Genomic DNA, 18,959 nt, shown 5'->3' on the forward strand with positions numbered 1-18,959 from the left:
AAAATTCTGCAGTACCCGAAAAATTAATGTCTTTGTCCACCACCCACAGAAATGTTAAGAAGCATTGCATCAAAAAATAAGGCTTTTCGAAGTTGCTTTTAATTTCAATTGAAGAAAGCATACTGAACTTTCCAAAAATAAGGACAGCAAAGAATGAACATTGAAAGCAGGATTATGAACACGCAGAGTTACTTCCTTCTGGACACCACTGCTTTATCTTGGGTAACACACACACACCCCACTCAGAAAAGCTCTCCCTATTCTGTATCTCTTCAGAGAAATGGATCACAGCTTAGGAGGCTGACTTCGCATGAAGTGGGACCAGTGCACTTCATCTCAAACACATACACGCAGAAATTTCTGGCCCTTGAAGAAGAGTATGTGCTCTCATTTCTGCCATTAAATCTTAAAATTAAATGGAAGCAAAATTCTTTAAGAATACTGCTGTCATTTCAGCCAATTATATCAGAACAAGTGTAAATGATGGTCTAATGGAAGAGCCAACATATTTTAATAATCTTTAAATCAAGCAGCTCAAAAGGCTTATTTCACTGTTCAAGTTTACCAAACCAGACACTAACAGTAAGCTCTTCTGTGTTTCAAAGCCCAAGCGCTAGACAAATACAACACAAATGATTTTCCTAAAGCAATTATTTTAATGAATTGACACTTGGAGAATTGTATCCATGATGCTACTCTGTTGACCAAAAGTTAGATACATTAAAGGGAAGAAAGGTAGACTCCTCACTGCAGGAAACAATTCCCACTGCAGACTAACAGTTTCCTGTATTAGTACTGAAAATATATTGAAGAAAATAACTCAATCAAGATTTCTACTTAGTAACAATATATATTTCTATTGTGCCAGAAAAAGACCAGAAGAAGCACTGCTGATATTTCAAATGATCACAGCATAAACATGTTTCACTTCAACATGTAGTTTTACAACTTCGGTATGAAATCTCTTACTTCATCACTTCACCACCTTACATCTCTGAAAAAGCTATTTAAAATATTAAAGGAGACATCTATCTACTCTTCTTTTTTTTTTAAGGGGGAAAAGACAGGTTTTGCTATCTGAAATTTTTAATTAATTAAAAATAGTTTACAAAATTTGAGGATAGACCTACTTTACCAAAGCAGGAAAAAGAGCTAACTAGCAATCAATCGAAGAATTTGGTTCCGTAAATATGTGCACAGCTGGTTCATCAAGTCTCTGTTCTGTCCTTCAACCCAGTGCATTTCTACTACTACATCATTTTCTTCTTTCTTCACGTTCATTAAACACTTGAAGAGAAAATCCCCACTAGTTTCTTTTGCTCTTTGCTCTTTTTCCACTGTCAGATTACTAGCTTCCTCTGAAGGGCAAGGTTCCTCCTTCACATGACCAGAACCTTTCCCAAGCGATGTTTCTCCCTGCTTTGCATCCATCTCCTCTTCCTTCACAGGATCATAGTGTTCTTTGGCTGCAGATTCTTCTGGTTGCTCATCACCTGCTGTCATCTGGACATCCTCATCAGGTGCCATAAACCCCATTTCAGAGTCTTCAGCCTTGGGGTTTTCAGAGTCTGAGCTGTTGCTCACGCTCTTCTGGCTGTTCTTTCCCTCCTCCATTGCTTGCAGAATATCTTCAGAAGCTCGAGGAAGTTCTCGTAATTGCCTTATTCTCTCTCGTTTCTTTCTCCTTAAATGAATCCAGGAGTTTTCAATGGCAGTCACAAAGAGGCTAATTTCATCTTTTCCACATGGAACAAGTTTATGCTGAACCTATTGCAGAAAACAGAATTTCATACTATCTTCTTACAGTTACACTTTTAATTAGGACATTGTTCTAACATCTAATACTTCATACTGTACCTTCAGATCAGTGAGAATCTTCTCTACCCAGGCTCTAACCACAGCAATCGCTTCTACAGCATCCCAGCCCATAGCTGCAGCTTTGACGGATAACTCTTTGACTGTAGAAGCCAAAACCATGAATGTAATAGGCTTTCGGGGTTTTTCTAATTTTCTTCTTTTAGAGGGAGGTGACTAGAAGAAGAAAGAAAATAATTACAAGGCTATGCAGTATTAGTGGGTGACTTTTGTACTTAGAAGCCTGTGATTCCATAAGACACAAGGATTAAGAGTGTAATGTAAGGCACTAAGCAGTCATTCACATGGCCCGTGCTCCACCCCCAGGAGTTTTAGACTCAAACCAGCTAACAATATCATGCGCTTTATGCTAGTCTGATGGACAGAGGGAATTTATCTTCAGGTACTAGGCAAAAAGCTGCATTGGTTCCTTCAAACTATGAGCTCTCCATGAGCTCACAAAGTGTGGCTGCTCTTGGGAATAGAGGCCAACTGCCAATATCCACATTTTTATCGAAGTGCACAGAAGGTTTACTTGCATTTTCCTTAAGACTGGTTATTGTCTATACCTATGTTCAAATATACAAACATCCAGATCCAAAAAAGCAACTGGCTCACATTTCAGGTGAGCAAGCACCACTTATGTAGGCAAGTCTGAGTTAGACGTGGTCATACCTATTTGGTAACAGAATTCACATGTTAAATTAAAAGTGAAATCTCAGAGGGAAGTTTAAATTCAAATCCAGCCCCAAATTTAGCATATTTTTATTACTACTGCTATTTGAAGTATGTTACAAATGATCCTTATTTTCACTAAAACCCACAGGAAGTTCCTACAATGGCTTCCTTTTTCTACCCTTAACAAGGCTCACTCGTGTATCACGTCACAACTGCCAATAGACTGCAGCCATCTAAGAAATTCCACTGTCCATACAGCCCAGCACATCCAATACTCCAGTCTGAAGAACAACAATTTGTATCACAGTAGTTAAAAGTTCATTAGCCCCTTCCTAAAGTAAGAGGCACAGAAAATCACAAGCAAACCAGAATTAAGCTACTTACAGGCACTTGCACATCATCATAGAAACTCCAGGCCAGTGCCCATCTCATGGTGCGTCCCTGGCAGAATTCAGTATGAGTGACTTTAGGAACCTACACAAAGAAGCGATACATTATTTCAGACTGATAAACAACATTGGTTTACTGCACACATTTTCATACAAAGCGTATTTTCTCAAACGGACTTTCTGTCACTGCTCAGAGGTGTCAGAGCCCTCTCTCATTTCTCTCCCTTAACTAAGACTGAGGTGCTACAGTTCAAGGACAGAGAAGAAAATCAGATATTTTGTGTCTAGCTCAGCATCTGCTTTCAGTAATTCATCTTTCTTGGAATTTATTTCACCATGCATTCTCTTTCCTTCTACTCTATACAACAATAGATCTTTGTTGGGGGTTGAGTGTTTTTCCTATTGCTGTGTCAATTTAAAGAATTTTTCCCATTGTCATGCCAATGGAGCTGCCGGGTACACCGCAGATCTTTGCGGGCTCTGGACAAAAAGGGGTAGGTGGGATCGGCTTGGAGAGGGGCTCTCATGCTTCCGGAGCGGACTTGTGTTTCCGGGGGCGGGGAGGAGGATCCTCTCGGTCTTGGAGCCGCGCGGCCGGACGCACGAGAGTCAGACCCTCTGCGATCACCTGCCCTGCATCTGCCCTGCTCCAGCCTCCAGTCTCTGCGGACACAGCTGAGCACCAGAACCCAAACGGTGAGCGAGGAGCTGCCCGCCCCAGCTGCTCCCCCCCTGAGACCGGCGCGGCCGCCCCTTCCCGCCTCCACTCCCGCCGAGAGAGAGTGTGCCCACAGCTAAAGAAAGGACTGGAACCGAGTAATCTGTTCTGTTTTGTTAGTAATTTTAACAACTGCTGTTGTTTCTGCTGGTACGGTTGGATATATTAGTAAAAGAGCTGTTATTCCTACCCCCTTATCTCTGCCTCAGAGTCCTTGATTCAAACGTTTATAATATTTGGGGGAAGTGCAGTTTGGGTCTCTGTTTAAAAGGAAAATTTCTGCCTTTCTTGGCAGACCCCTGTCCTTCAAACCAGGACAGATTTTGGCGCCCAACGTGGGGCCTGAGGGCATTAAGAGGAGAGTTAAGACAGGAGTAACAGCTCTCTTGAGGGGCAACATGCTGTCCGGTTTAATCTGGTTTGGGCTCCATGTGGCCACAGATACCTCTCTCCCATTTGTAAGCCCTTTTTTGAATATGGGCCCTCTCACCAAAGTTACTGTAGCTATTATCCGATTAGTTTGGTGGATTGATTATGTCAGGAATTCATGGTTTTTTAATTTTCTCTGGGAAGTGGCCACATGGATCCAGAACTATCATACTCTAACTGCGTGTTTCTGGGGTTATTTCAATAATGGTACTTACTGTGAAGTAATGAATGCAAGGGAAATTTTCTCCCAACCCATCACCCAGTTTTTTGAAGCTACTCCACCAGTTTTCAAGGATTTCAGATCTGTTTTAATTGCTAGTGTTATTATACACTGGTTGGCGTTGTTGATAGGCCTGCTCTACTTAGCATTCAGAAACAAGGGAATATTGGCTTGGTTAACGATCCTGATACCTACCCCAGGGACTAGGGATGTGGCCCCAGAGTCTTCCCCTGCTCCAGGGACTAGGGATGTGGCCCCAGAGTCTGCCCCTGCTCCAGGGACTAGGGATGTGGCCCCAGAGTCTTCCCCTGCTCCAGGGACTAGGGATGTGGCCCCAGAGTCTGCCCCTGCTCCAGGGACTAGGGATGTGGCCCCAGAGTCTGCCCCTGCCCCAGGGACTAGGGATGTGGCCCCAGAGTCTGCTTCTGCCCCAGGGACTAGGGATGTCGCCCCAGAATGTGCCCCTGCCCCAGGGACTAGGGATGTCGCCCCAGAATGTGCCCCTGCCCCAGGGACCAGGGATGTTGCCCCAGAGCCTGATGCTGCCCCACAGCCCACTGCAGAAATGAACCACCCAGAGTGGGTGGGAGCTCTAGTGAAGGATATAAGCCAGGTGCTGAAGGAGCAAAGCCAGATGTTGAAGGAGCACAGCCAGATGTTTAAGGAGCACAGCCAGATGTTGAAGGAGCACTTTTCTTCAGCTGGTGAGAAACCCTCCCCCTGCCCTGAAGAGGGAGAGTCAGATGGTGCTGCAGTGGAACCCGTAGATGTTGTATCTGTCCAGGCTCCAGCCGGATCACAGGGGCAGCCACAGCCAGTGGCAGTTGCCCCTGTGGAAACTAGGAAATCTAAGATCAAAACGAGGCACCTAGATAATGGGGATCAGCCAGGAGGGTCCTCACAGCCAGCAAGGGAGCCAGAGATTGAGATTGTCACAGAGTCCCTCTCATACGACAGTCTCCGTAACCTGTGTAAAGACATTGCACGGCGAGGCCGTGAGCCTTTTACAACTTGGTTACTCCGGGTCTGGGACCTTACGGGAACAGGTGTGCAACTGGATGGAACTGAGGCCAGGAATTTAGGATCCTTGGCCCAGGATTCAGGTGTGGACCAGATATTTGTGAGGGAGCAAGGCCTCCTTTCCCTCTGGGACCGGCTTTTAATGAGTGTGAGAGAGAGGTTTGTCCACAAAGAGAGAATGCAGGAGTACCAACGTAGAATGCGCTGGAAAACTCTTGAGGAAGGGATCCAGCAGCTGAGAGAAGTGGCAGTATTAGAGGTACTCTTTGGGAGGGATGGACAGCATGACAATGACCCTGACAAGGTCAGGTGCACAGGGCAGATGTTGTGGAATCTGGCAACCCTGGGGCCATCTCAATATACCACCTTCTTTGCAATGATCAGTGCTGATAACCACCAAGAGACAGTGGGTTCTGTTGCCAACGGACTCAGAAATTTTGAGAGTATGATGAATGGCCCAATGCAGGCCAATGTCTCTGCCGTGGCCAGGGACCTCCAAGAGGTCCAAAACAGGATGGAGGGGATGAGGGAGGAGATGAGGGAGGAGATGAGGGAGGAGATGAGGGAGGAGATGAGGGAGGAGATGAGGGAGGAGATAAGAAAGATCAGTGCAGCACCAGTGCGAGTCATAGGCCCCAAATCTAGAACCCAACGCCCCCCAGCTAGGGAGAGAGGGTACACCCCACGAGCTGACCTGTGGTTTTTCCTGCGAGACCATGGAGAAGACATGGAAAAATGGGATGGGAAGCCCACTTCTGTCCTGGCAGCACGGGTGCGTCAGCTCAGGGAGGGAAATGCTAACCGAGGGAACCGTGCTAAGATGAAGGTAGCCTCAACCTCCCATGGTAAAGGTGCAGGGTATCACAGAAGGGAGGATGATCTGTCAGATCCCCTGGAAGGAACCTCCACTATGTATGCCCAGGAAAGAAATAATAACCAGGGCTAGATGGGCCCTGCCTCTAGCCAGGGAGAGGCATGGGATAACAGAGTCCATTGGACAGTGTGGGTGCGATGGCCTGGCACATCGAAGCCACAGGAACATAGAGTACTAGTTGATACTGGTTCACAATGCACCCTGATACCATCAGAACACGTGGGGAAGGTACCTGTTTCTATTGTTGGGGTGACGGCGGGATCACAGGAATACACTTTGCTGGAAGCTGAGATTAGCCTGACAGGGAAGGGATGGCAGAAACATCCTATTGTAACTGGCCCAGGGGCTCCACGTATTCTAGGCATAGACTTCCTCAGGAATGGCTACTACAAAGACCCAAAGGGGTTCAGGTGGGCTTTTGGAATAGCTGCTGTAGCAACAGAGAGCATTAAGCAGTTGAACACTTTGCCTGGACTATCAGAAAACCCATCTGCAGTGGGGCTCCTGAAAGTGACAGAGCAACAGGTACCAATTCCCACCATGACAGTGCACCGCCGGCAGTACCGGACAAATCGAGATGCTGTGATCCCCATCCACAAGATGATCCATGAGCTGGAGAGCCAAGGGGTGGTCAGCAAAGCCCACTCACCCTTCAACAGCCCCATCTGGCCTGTGCGAAAATCTAATGGAGAATGGAGACTGACTGTGGACTATCGTGCCTTGAATGAAGTGACTCCACCACTGAGCGCTGCCGTGCCAGACATGCTGGAGCTGCAGTACGAGCTGGAGTCCAAGGCAGCAAGGTGGTATGCCACCATTGACATTGCCAATGCGTTTTTCTCCATTCCTTTGGCAGCAGAGTGCAGGCCTCAGTTTGCTTTCACCTGGAGGGGCGTGCAGTACATCTGGAACCGACTGCCCCAGGGGTGGAATCACAGCCCCACCATCTGTCATGGACTGATCCAGGCTGCACTGGAAAAGGGTGAGGCTCCAGAACATTTGCAGTACATCGATGACATCATTGTGTGGGGGAACACGGCAGTGGAGATATTTGAGAAGGGAGAGAAGATCATCCAGATTTTGCTGGGAGCCGGTTTTGCCATTAAAAAGAGCAAAGTCAAAGGACCTGCCCGACAGATCCAGTTCCTGGGAGTGAAGTGGCAAGAGGGACGGCGCCAGGTCCCCACTGAGGTCATCAATAAGATCACTGCAATGTCTCCACCAACAAGCAAGAAGGAAACACAAGCTTTCCTAGGTGCCATAGGCTTTTGGAGAATGCACATCCCTGAGTACAGCCAGATTGTGAGCCCTCTCTACCTGGTCACCCGCAAGAAGAATGATTTCCACTGGGGCCCTGAGCAACAGCAAGCCTTCGCCCAGATCAAACAGGAGATCACTTATGCAGTGGCCCTTGGCCCAGTCAGGACGGGACCAGAGGTAAAGAATGTGCTCTACTCTGCAGCCGGGAACCATGGTCTGTCCTGGAGCCTGTGGCAGAAGGTGCCTGGTGAGACCCGAGGCCAACCCCTGGGATTCTGGAGCCGAAGTTACAAAGGATCTGAAGCCAATTACACTCCCACAGAGAAGGAAATCTTGGCTGCCTATGAAGGAGTTCAAGCTGCCTCAGAGATGACTGGCACGGAAGCACAGCTTCTCCTGGCACCCCGACTGCCAGTGCTGGGATGGATGTTCAAAGGAAAGGTTCCCTCTACCCACCACGCCACCGACGCCACATGGAGCAAGTGGATTGCCCTCATCACGCAGCGCGCCCGTATTGGCAACCCGAATCGCCCTGGGATTTTGGAGATAATTACAAACTGGCCAGAAGGTGAAGATTTTGGTCTCGCTGACGAAGAGGAGCAGGAACAAGTGACCCAGGCTGAAGAAGCCCCACCGTACAACCAACTGCCAGCAGATGAAAAATGCTACTCCCTTTTCACCGACGGTTCCTGCCGCATTGTGGGGATGAACCGGAAGTGGAAAGCAGCCGTATGGAGCCCCACAAGACAGGTTGCACAAGCTACTGAAGGAGAAGGTGGATCAAGTCAACTTGCTGAGCTCAAAGCTGTTCAGCTGGCCTTGGACATTGCTGAGAGAGAGAAATGGCCAAAGCTCTACCTTTACACTGACTCCTGGATGGTAGCCAATGCTCTGTGGGGGTGGCTGGAGAGGTGGAAAAAGGCTGATTGGCAACGTAGAGGAAAACCAATCTGGGCTGCTGATGAGTGGAAAGACATCGCCACTCGGGTAGAGAAGCTACCCGTGAAAGTCCGTCATGTGGATGCTCATGTTCCCAAGAGTTGGGCTAATGAAGAACACCACCATAATGAGCAAGTAGATCAGGCTGCACAGATAGAGGTCTCAAAGATAGACTTAGATTGGGAACACAAGGGAGAATTGTTCCTGGCTCGATGGGCCCACGATGCCTCAGGTCATCAGGGCAGAGATGCCACCTACAAGTGGGCACGAGACCGAGGGGTGGATCTAACCATGGACAGCATCTCCCAGGTTATCCATGACTGTGACACGTGCGCTGCCATCAAGCAAGCCAAGCGGGTGAAGCCCCTCTGGTATGGGGGGCGGTGGTCCAAGTACAAGTACAGAGAGGCCTGGCAGATTGACTACATCACACCGCCTCAGACCCGCCAGGGCAAGCGCTACATGCTGACCATGGTGGAAGCCACCACCGGGTGGTTGGAGACCTACGCTGTGCCTCATGCCACTGCTCGGAACACCATCTTGGGCCTGGAAAAACAAGTCCTCTGGAGGCATGGTACCCCTGAGAGAATTGAGTCAGACAATGGGACTCATTTCAAAAATAGCCTTATAAGCACCTGGGCTAGAGAACATGGCATTGAGTGGGTGTATCATATTCCCTACCATGCACCAGCAGCTGGGAAAGTCGAACGGTGCAATGGCCTGCTTAAAACCACCTTAAAGGCACTTGGTGGGGGGACTTTCAAAAACTGGGAGATCAATCTACCAAAGGCCACATGGTTAGTGAATACCTGAGGTTCCACTAACCGAGCAGGCCCTGCCCAATCTGAGCCCCTGGGAACAGCAGATGGAGATAAGGTCCCTGTGGTAAACCTGAGAGGCATGTTAGGAAAACCTGTTTGGGTGAACTCTCCCTCCAGCAAAGACAATCCTGTTCGTGGGGTGGTTTTCGCTCAAGGACCAGGTTGCACTTGGTGGGTGATGCAAAAGGATGGACAGACACGATGCATACCCCAAGGAGACCTTGTTCTAGGGTGAACTATCTATGATACTGTGCCTGTAACTGCATGTATGTATATAATATAGAAGTTTTAATTTGCTGTAGCATGTTGGCATGGAAAAAATTCGGGGTGGATAATGTTGGGGGTTGAGTGTTTTTCCTATTGCTGTGTCAATTTAAAGAATTTTTCCCATTGTCATGCCAATGGAGCTGCCGGGTACACCGCGGATCTTTGCGGGCTCTGGACAAAAAGGGGTAGGTGGGATCGGCTTGGAGAGGGGCTCTCATGCTTCCGGAGCGGACTTGTGTTTCCGGGGGCGGGGAGGAGGATCCTCTCGGTCTTGGAGCCGCGCGGCCGGACGCACGAGAGTCAGACCCTCTGCGATCACCTGCCCTGCATCTGCCCTGCTCCAGCCTCCAGTCTCTGCGGACACAGCTGAGCACCAGAACCCAAACGGTGAGCGAGGAGCTGCCCGCCCCAGCTGCTCCCCCCCTGAGACCGGCGCGGCCGCGGCCGCCCCTTCCCGCCTCCACTCCCGCCGAGAGAGAGCGTGCCCACAGCTAAAGAAAGGACTGGAACCGAGTAATCTGTTCTGTTTTGTTAGTAATTTTAACAACTGCTGTTGTTTCTGCTGGTACGGTTGGATATATTAGTAAAAGAGCTGTTATTCCTACCCCCTTATCTCTGCCTCAGAGTCCTTGATTCAAACGTGTATAGTATTTGGGGGAAGTGCAGTTCGGGTCTCTGTTTAAAAGGAAAATTTCTGCCTTTCTTGGCAGACCCCTGTCCTTCAAACTAGGACAATCTTACAATTATTCTCTTTGCATGGGAATTAGTGAAGAGTACGCTTCCTCCAGAAAGCCATCCAAAAGTCCTTTGCACAGCCCTCTTTAATGAGAATAGTAGCACAAGGTTCTTGGTGCCAGAACTGAACACAAATAAAACAATGCTGCCACGCAAATCATGTTACTATTTCTTTATCAATCAAATTGCTAGATTTTATGGGAGCTAAGAGGAAAGAAAGCTAGATCTTTTTTTTGTTCTTTTTTTTTCTTTTTCTTTTTTTAATTTCTACTACAGCCTTGTTAAGGCTATTTTAAAGCAGAAATCCTGAATCTTCTAGAATGAAGACATGCTCCAACAATATGTGCTAAAGATAAAACTTTGGAGACAGTATTTGCTAGTTATCTGCCAGTTTTGAATTGACAATAGTTAAACCTCAATTGTTTCCCTAACAAGGAATTGCAGTTCCTTTTTGTAATAAAAACTCTGTGAAATAATTCAACATGAATGTACGTTCACATACATTGAAGCATACTATATTCTGTATAGAAGACTGGCAGCATATATATTGACTCTATGCAAACTCACCCCCTGGATTCGAAGTTCTTCTTTCAGTGGTGCTAAACTGCATTTCTTCCCCAACATGCAACTGTACCAGCTGCAAGGCACAAGTTTAAAAAAGTGTTTTACAAATAGAGATCAACTCAGAATGGCAGGTATCAATAAGAACTACTTGGATCAGAAAGCTGCAAAAACAAGCAAGATTAAAACCAAAACAACCAAAAAAAGCACACTTAAACAGAGTGACTAGGACATAATCCAACAAAATTCAGAACAGAAAGTCTAAAGACAGACTGCACAGGGAAATCTTTTTGAACTTTCAAGAAATACATGAGGAGTACTTTAGAAACAACACATGAAAAATTAGGAATCTTGTTTCAAAGAGTGACTTCAGTTATAGGGAAGACGTTACACCTTACAAGAATTTGTTTCAACATCTCCACTTTCTTTGGAGAATGAATCAGAACAAAAAAGAATAATCAACTACTGGCAAGTAATTGTGCTTAAAAGCAGACATACTGACTTTCACTTGTGTTCATCATTATCTTATCCAGGTTTCCATCATGTAACCCATATTTCATGAAGAAAAAATCCAGCAAAAAAAAAAGGAAGAAAGTTATTTTCCCACTTCTAGTGAAACTTACTCTTCCACCCAGCTCTACATCTTCAGAATCTCCCAAACATTACTTTAGATGAAGCTCTGCTCTTCATCTAAATTATTATTCGAGCTTTACAACCCCATCCTCCACATTTTTTTGATGACTGGATCCAAAAAACCTTCTTCATAAACATAACGTATTGACGTACAAAACTTAGGATTTCCCAGGTATCAAAGGATAGTTTTTTCCAACACTGGGGGAGTGAAAGCCCGATAGTCAGAAAACTGAAGACGTGCCATCTCTTTCAAAATAAGGTCAAAAGAAGGTCTCACTATGTTTTTTATTGCAGCTTATGTTCACCCAAGACAGTATTCAGTACAACAGTGTCCTTTAGCAGGCAAAGCTTTTCCTTTCATCAAGGAAAAACAGAAATTTTTGGTAATCAACAGATAACTAGGCAATGTCATAAAACCTCTCCCATCCCAAAATTCCTCAAGAATGAACCCTGAGCTGTCTCTTATCAGGTACATGTGATAATTTTGCTGCAAGCTGCAAGTGTCACTCTTACAGGCTTTTTTTGTCTTCTCCCTTTAAATACCTCCAGCAATAAGTTCTAATTGCTTCTCAGGAACAACTGGATGTGTAAGTATCAAACAAACTAAGCAGATATCACTGGACCACTGCTACTAAAAATAACATTTTTGCATGACTTCTGCCAAAGATGAAGATAAAAGGCGCTTGTTTGGGGTTTTTTAACTGGAACAAAACACTTACCGTAACCTCTTTTTAAGCTGGAGACTATCATGAATAATTCTTTTGACAAATTCTAGTTCTCCTCCCTCAGCCATGATTTCTGTGATCCCACCTGTATTTACAGAGCTGGGAGGGGGACGCCGTGGATTTCGAGAATTAACTCCCTGGGTTAAAAACCAGAAACATGTGACATGAACATTTAATGAAATGTTATGGTGCTTTGTACACTGCTTCCTATCTTAATCTTTAGTGAGTAGCAAGCACCACCACCTCTACTTACCTTCCCCCTATCAGAACCACGGATAACAGACAAAGATCCACACAAAATAAACATACCTAGGTGAATTCCCTACAATCTCAATCCTAGGTAAGCTACTTGTCACATCACAATCTATGGTGTTTAATTAAATTATAAACCTTCTTTTCTACTGCCCTGCATTATACATTTCTGATTATATTCAGTGGGTATTGCAAGACCTGTATGATACTGTCTACATGACTAAGGAAATGAAAAATACAGTTAAGCAAAATTCCAGGAACTAATTCCTCTGTACACTGTTAGGCAGCTGGCACCTGATTTCAGATTTACTAGCTGTCTACTTTCCAAATTCATTTTCTAAGACAGTAAGAACTTGTGAAAGAATGCTACAGCTCATCCTCCACTTTAGGAGGGGTAACAGTTAGGTTTTCAGAACTCCTTTAGGGGCTGGGGGATGAGGAAGGAGAAGACTTAAAAGCTATTTCATGATGATTTGGGACCTTCCACTCAACCTTGCCCAAGTCAAGAGGTTAAATTGTTGCTACCATCCACTGACCACTGAAGTACATACAACATGCAGTTTGTTACCTTACCTTAGCTTCCAACTGATTGGCAAAAAAGGGGGGGTTGCACATGCAGAAATCATAAATTATTTCAGATTCTTCTTTCAGTGCATCCATTAGAAGAGTCTTCTGTGGTACCTTAACCACTATTAGAAAAAGTGAATTAAGTCAGTAAGGAACTTCCTGTTTTCTTTAACATGAACTTCCTATTTTATTTAACATGCTATATACATTTAACATTGTATAAAACCTGTACTTTCTAAGCAATGCTTTCTATAGAAGAGATGTAACAAAAATCACCATGCAAATAAAGATTTCAGGTCAAGGATTAGCACACAAATAGCCTGTATGTTTATGCATAGCAGCAGAACCACGTGAATCTGTTTAAAACAACAAGGACTGTCTGAGTTATACCAAGCTCTCCAATACAACCAAAAATGTGCTTTAAGCCCTTACAACTACAGGCACTAAAGCTTTACATGAGGCCTGTTCCTTTGCCAGCTGCTTTTCCAGTATATTGAAACACCACGACACCACTAAAAATCAGTGGCAGCAGTGACAGAAAACTCTCATTGTTCTACACATCAAGTTCTGGATCTTCAAGACTGATACAGACAGCAGACTAAGACATATTGCTCAAATGGGTGTTTCCAAAAGTTTTTATTCAGAGCTCATAAATGGAACTGATTTTTACTACACTGAATTCCTACAGAAAATTTTCCAAGCTCATTCCCAGACCAAGTCTGGCATACTGCCTCTGCTACCACAGGCAGTGTCAGGACTTAATTCAAGAAGTGAGGACAAAGAACTCTCTGTACAAGATATACAGTGGCAGTGGTTGCAATCATCCAAGGGGAGCATTCCAGCAGACAGAGCCCAAACACCAAGAAACACTTCAGTAACAGACAAGGAATAGAGAGACAGAAACCCCAGGGTGAAGTTTAACTTTCAGATTTTCATAAGGAAGAGTATTTCTCTATCCACATATCCCATGCCAGACAAGGCAGCTTTTTGGCTTAAGCATACACTAACTTTAGTAAATATTCCACTCCAGTAAAAAAAATTTGGCATATATTTGGAAGGAATACACATTCTGGTATGCCACTGAGCATGGCAAAAATATGTCAAAACATTTGTGTGCTACCAAATACCTTATTTCATTGTACCTTTTATAAGATCAGACAAGTTATTCTGTTCCACATTCTTCTTGGCATAATTGAAGCACATGTCATCCACTTCTGTTGCAAGGAAGTACCAACCATTCAAAGTTGCTCCAAGTAATGGGTATATACAGGATGCGCCTGTCCCTGCAGAAGTGAAAATCCATGAAAAAGGGATAATAAGTACTGATGTTATATGCAGTGTGGCTGTTAAAAAGAACTAACTTCAAGAAAACACTGATTATGGATCATCTACTACTCAATTCTTTTGTGAAATTGACTTTTGTAATTTGAAAAACAGCATTGTCAAATATGCACTTTTAACAAACGAAAGAATTCAAGAATCTGTAATAAATGTTCTAGTAAACTATCAACTTTGGTTTAAGCTACTTTTCTTCTATATGACAATGGTTAGTCTATATAAAGAAAGGCAAATACATTCTTGCTTTACTAAAACAAAAACCCTACCACAAATAGATTTCTCTTCTGCATTTTTCTATTATCTATCACAAATAATTTGTGATACTTTGATGCATATAACAACCACAAAAAAAACTGTTCCACGTGAACAAAAATAAATCTCTCCACCTGAGACTGTCTTTCTCTAATGTCCAAATCTATCCTAGAAACCTAAGTGTCAATTAAGAGATTCAAAAAGGGAGACAAGATAAAAACTTGGTATAAAAGAGAAAGATGCGAGCACAAAATAATTATGGCATACCTAGGTGATCACACTATCAATAAAAACCAGATTTAGGGTTAAAGGGAATGGATACAAGAAAAGGGAAAGATACCCCACCACCACAAAAGTAGAGTTTAGACATGTATTCAGAATCTGTTTAACTGGCTTATTGAGACATCAATAACTTCATCTGTCAGTACACAAAGCAAGGGGTTACTTCTAGCACTCCTGTCAAGTCCCTCTCAGATGATGTACTGCTTTTCCACAGCTGAAACATCAAAGCTCATGCAAACTGAAGATTTTGCAGTATGCAGAGGACTTAAGAGGATCTGACTGTTCTACCCAGCCTACCTACTGTGACAAAGTTCATAGAAATCATTTCAAAAATGAAAATTATTATCAAATGCATAGAAATTGTCTAAGAAACTTCAAAGAACTAGAAGAAAGCAGCTGTGGACACATCATGTGAAGATGCAGACCTGGTATCCAGCACAACTCCAGCTAAAAATACACGTCAGAAAATTTCACGAGAACAAAAATGTCTATTACAAAAAGTCATGCTAGCAGATGCCAAGAAACAAAATCGGGCACAGTAACAGAGATTACAGAACCCCAGCTTTAAGGAATTCAGTAACTTTTAATGTCAAGCATTAAAACAGGTTAGAGAGGAAATGCCAGCTTCCCTCAATTTCACCGCAGGTTTTCTTCAGCACAAAACAGTCTTTGAAATCAAGCCTCTGAAACTGCAAATAAAGATTCTAGTGACAAAATAAAAGATGTGAACTAAATTCAAATGTACTTTCACTAGTGGCTTTTAAATAATTTATAGAGATTAACCAAAGATTGGGAATCCAAATGCCAATTTTATTATTTGTGGGCGGAAGCTCTTATGGAGTTTGCCTTCTTTTTATTTCTAATGAAAACCAAATTATGGCCATCAGTGTACTTTTTATAAATTCACATCTCTCTGTTTACATTTATCTGCTACCTAAACTAGCTATCATCCTGATATTACCAAATAACCCAGACTGAAAATGGATAATATCATTCATCTGCTGATGTTTGGTCCAACTTCAAAGACATTTTGTTCTCAATCATAAACAAGAAATCTCTGACCATCTACAACCAAAACACAGCTTACCTAGCATTTGCCTGGGTTTCTAATTTAGCCTCTTTTACAATTCAGCTCACAAATATAACTGCATCAAAATAAATTAAAATAAAAATTGAAATTTCAAAAGGACAAATCATTCACCTGTGAAATACATCCATAACAACAGGAAAAAAATGTTATTAAGTGGAACACTAAAAAATATTGCTATGCAACTCACAAACTCTCTGGTGCAGACATCCAAAACCAAATTAATAAATTAGCAATGAAACACGATTTGTTATTAGACCACTGAGAAGAAACACCTTTTAGCTCCTTTATAATGACATTTTTGCCTCTAGTTCTAGAAACACAGATTTTGTATACCACACAAAGCTGCACTCAAGCGAGTTCAAGGCCCTGAAAAGCCACATAATTGCGTGCCAAGACTGTTCCCGTGTTCGTGCAGAGAAATTCTGCCCACCAAGAAGGCACACGAAACACCTGTGGAGCTCAGACTGCCTTCCACCACAACGAGCATAAATCAGATCTCTTTGTTTCTCAAACCTGACGTTTTCCTGTGGATGTGCAATAAATCGTATCTGCTACTGTCGCTGATGGTAAATGAGGATTTAAACATTTAGCTTTGCCAAGTACCTATATCAATGCCTCTTCTCAGGGTTTGCTTCTCAGCATTCCGGTGGCCGATTAGATCCTCCACCCAGTGGATGTAGTTCAGCCTCAAAGGGACAGTGGGAATGAGCCTTTCCACGGGGATATCGATGGTTAGCCCGAAATCCTCCTTCAGGAGGGTGCACGTCAGAGCTCTCACGGCCTCGGGATCCTTGAAATTCAGGCTGAAAGGCACACGCGAAGCTTTCATGGGTGCCCCGGGTCGGATACACACGGGCACCCACCGGCCCCCTCCCGCCCCGGCCGTACCTCACCCTGCCCGCGAGGGTGGTCTGCACGTGCTGCTGGAACTCGGGGTACTTGCCAGCCAGGTAGGCGAAGTCGGGTGGCTTGTCCTTGTAGCGGTTGCGGGCGTGCATGGACTTATTGAGGGCCATGTCGGGCCGGGATGTGCCGGCATGAGCCGGGAGCGCGGCGCGGGACCACGGCCGCACCTGCCCGCGCCGGCCGGGCCCGCTCCCGGCGTGCACCGCGGCCCCGCGGGCCGTACCAAGCAGCGGCGGCCGCGGGGGAGGCAGCCGGACGCAGCCCCGAATGGAGCATCGCCCGCCGCCGCGGCCAGTGAGTTGCAATTGCTGAGGCGCAGAAATGACCACCGTGGTTCCATGGAATCCTGGAATGTCATGGGTTAGAGAGGACTTTAAAGATTATCTAGTCCCAACCCCGCTGCTACGGGCAGGGATACCTCTACTGGATCAGGTTGCTCAAAGCCCCGTCCAGCCTGGCAGGGTTGCGGTATCCTCAGCCCCCTGGACAACCTGTCCGTGGCTCACCGCGCTCACTGTGAAGAATTCCTTCCTAATATCCAGCCTGAATTCCCCCTCTTTCCCCTCTTTCCGTTTACTTCTTTTCCTATCACAACAGTGACAACGAGTCCCTCTCCAGCTTCCCAGTAGCCCCCTTCAGATACTGGAAGCTTCCTGGGAGGTCTCCACAGAACCTCCATGATGAACAGACCCAATTTTCTCGGCGTGTCCTTGTACGGGAGGTGCCCTAGTCCTCTCATCAGTAAGTAAACGACCTGCTTGGTTGGGTAAATCCCAGTGAAGACACCTGCTACTGATATACCAGTTATCAGCACCGACCATGTGTAGAAACTGAAGACCATAGCCCAAATTAAGACTGATAAGAAAAATAAATGAAAACGACAGTCAAGAAACGTGCATGCTCTAAAAAGGCGGACTCAAGGAGTGGCCATGCAAAACAGTTCCTGGAATATGGAAAATAGTTTATAGAAAAGTTTGAAAATGCTTGATAGTCTATGAATATGCACCAGGCTGATGAATTTAAGGGATGTCTCCAAAACAGCAGGTGTGCTCTTGATCGAATGCTAAGCACCCGGCTGTTACAACCTTTTGCTTTGTTTGTCTTGTCTTTTATTAAACCTTTTTAAATCTACCAAGAAAGTGAAACTCATTTTTCACGAGGCTAAGAGGCAGCACCATGAGGAGCCTCCACTCCCATCTTTACATATATTACCCACCCAAGTCACCTTCATTACCTTGAAGGAGTCTTCAGCACTCTCTGAAACACTTCATAGCCATCGATTTCTGTAAAATTCCTCCATGATCAAGCAATGGCCTGAGGCCTGCTGCTTGTGGCTTACCTTGTGCCACAAGCTTTGCAACACACGGATTTTAAATTATGTATTAAACAGTTTGAGACTGGGGAAAAACCCCAAGGCTTAGACATCAAACCTGGAAAAGATTTTTGAAAATTTCCCCACTTTAAGCTCTTTCAATATACACATATACTTCTAATAATTATCAAGCTGTTGTGCTTGTCTAACATAAATTATGAAAGAAAAAGTGTATTGCAGTGAGCTTTATACTGCCTCTGATTAAAAAAAAAAAAAAAAATCAGCAACAAAATCATCCTCAATTAAAATAGGATGTAGGCATAGCAGAACAAAGCCTCAAACTGGGAATTAAAACTAACATCAGTTCCTGGCTTTATCACTGACTGTCAGGAACTTCCAAGTTTCAAGTAGGTCACTTTCAAATGGAATAGGAGTAGTCTTCCTTATTTAACATGGTGCTTTGGTTCCTCAGACAAAAACATGTAAGATTAACATTAAAGTAGAACCTATTATTATTTTATTATTTAAAAATATTTTCCTGTTTAAAAAGCCAGATACAAATCCAAATGACTCACTGTATATTGTTTAAAAATTCTCTCTTAATGTGCTGGCATTCATATTCTTGAATATCTGAGAAGACCTGCAACTGGATTTCATTTCAGTCCTACTTTCTGCCCTCAGCTAGCTAGCTTCTTGTGGTGTGAAATCAGCTAAGTTTTACATACCAAAGTATGTAAAACTTGGGTGTTTTGTTAAAAAAATACATGAGACCACCAAGCCATTCACTCTTGACACTTCTGTAAGTTATTCCCCTTCCTCTGCCCCAGCCACAGTCAC

General features: G+C 44.4%; 1 protein-coding gene across 2 annotated transcripts; it reads right to left on the reverse strand.

Moving 5' to 3' along the window:
• Window positions 1-77: 77 nt before the first annotated feature.
• On the reverse strand, window positions 78-18,410 carry METTL16 (methyltransferase 16, RNA N6-adenosine). Of its 2 annotated transcripts, none has more exons than XM_056494717.1 (9): window positions 16,798-18,410; window positions 16,508-16,707; window positions 14,085-14,225; window positions 12,949-13,064; window positions 12,118-12,260; window positions 10,772-10,841; window positions 2,917-3,006; window positions 1,858-2,031; window positions 78-1,767 (listed from the first exon to the last, which is right to left on the reverse strand). In XM_056494717.1, the coding sequence occupies exons 1-9, from the start codon at window positions 17,166-17,168 to the stop codon at window positions 1,153-1,155; spliced, it is 1,920 nt and encodes a 639-aa protein (XP_056350692.1). In that variant the 5' UTR covers window positions 17,169-18,410; the 3' UTR covers window positions 78-1,152. The 2 variants fall into 2 exon arrangements, with proteins under 2 accessions (XP_056350692.1, XP_056350701.1); XM_056494726.1 differs by having other exon boundaries at window positions 16,793-17,547.
• Window positions 18,411-18,959: the final 549 nt, after the last annotated feature.

The sequence above is a fragment of the Oenanthe melanoleuca genome, chromosome 1, assembly GCF_029582105.1.
Source record: "Oenanthe melanoleuca isolate GR-GAL-2019-014 chromosome 1, OMel1.0, whole genome shotgun sequence".
Lineage (NCBI taxonomy): Eukaryota > Metazoa > Chordata > Aves > Passeriformes > Muscicapidae > Oenanthe > Oenanthe melanoleuca.

What these genes read in the sequence shown, in the direction of transcription:
- METTL16 (XM_056494717.1), bottom strand. Translation starts at nt 17,168, where the DNA reads ATGACATTCCAGGATTCCATGGAACCACGGTGGTCATTTCTGCGCCTC. An exon ending in CTTGTCTGATCTTATAAAAG is followed by an intron (nt 13,065 to 14,084) that starts GTACAATGAAAT and finishes TTTTTCTAATAG; the next exon opens with TGGTTAAGGTACCACAGAAG. An exon ending in CCAATCAGTTGGAAGCTAAG is followed by an intron (nt 12,261 to 12,948) that starts GTAAGGTAACAA and finishes TTTTTAACCCAG; the next exon opens with GGAGTTAATTCTCGAAATCC.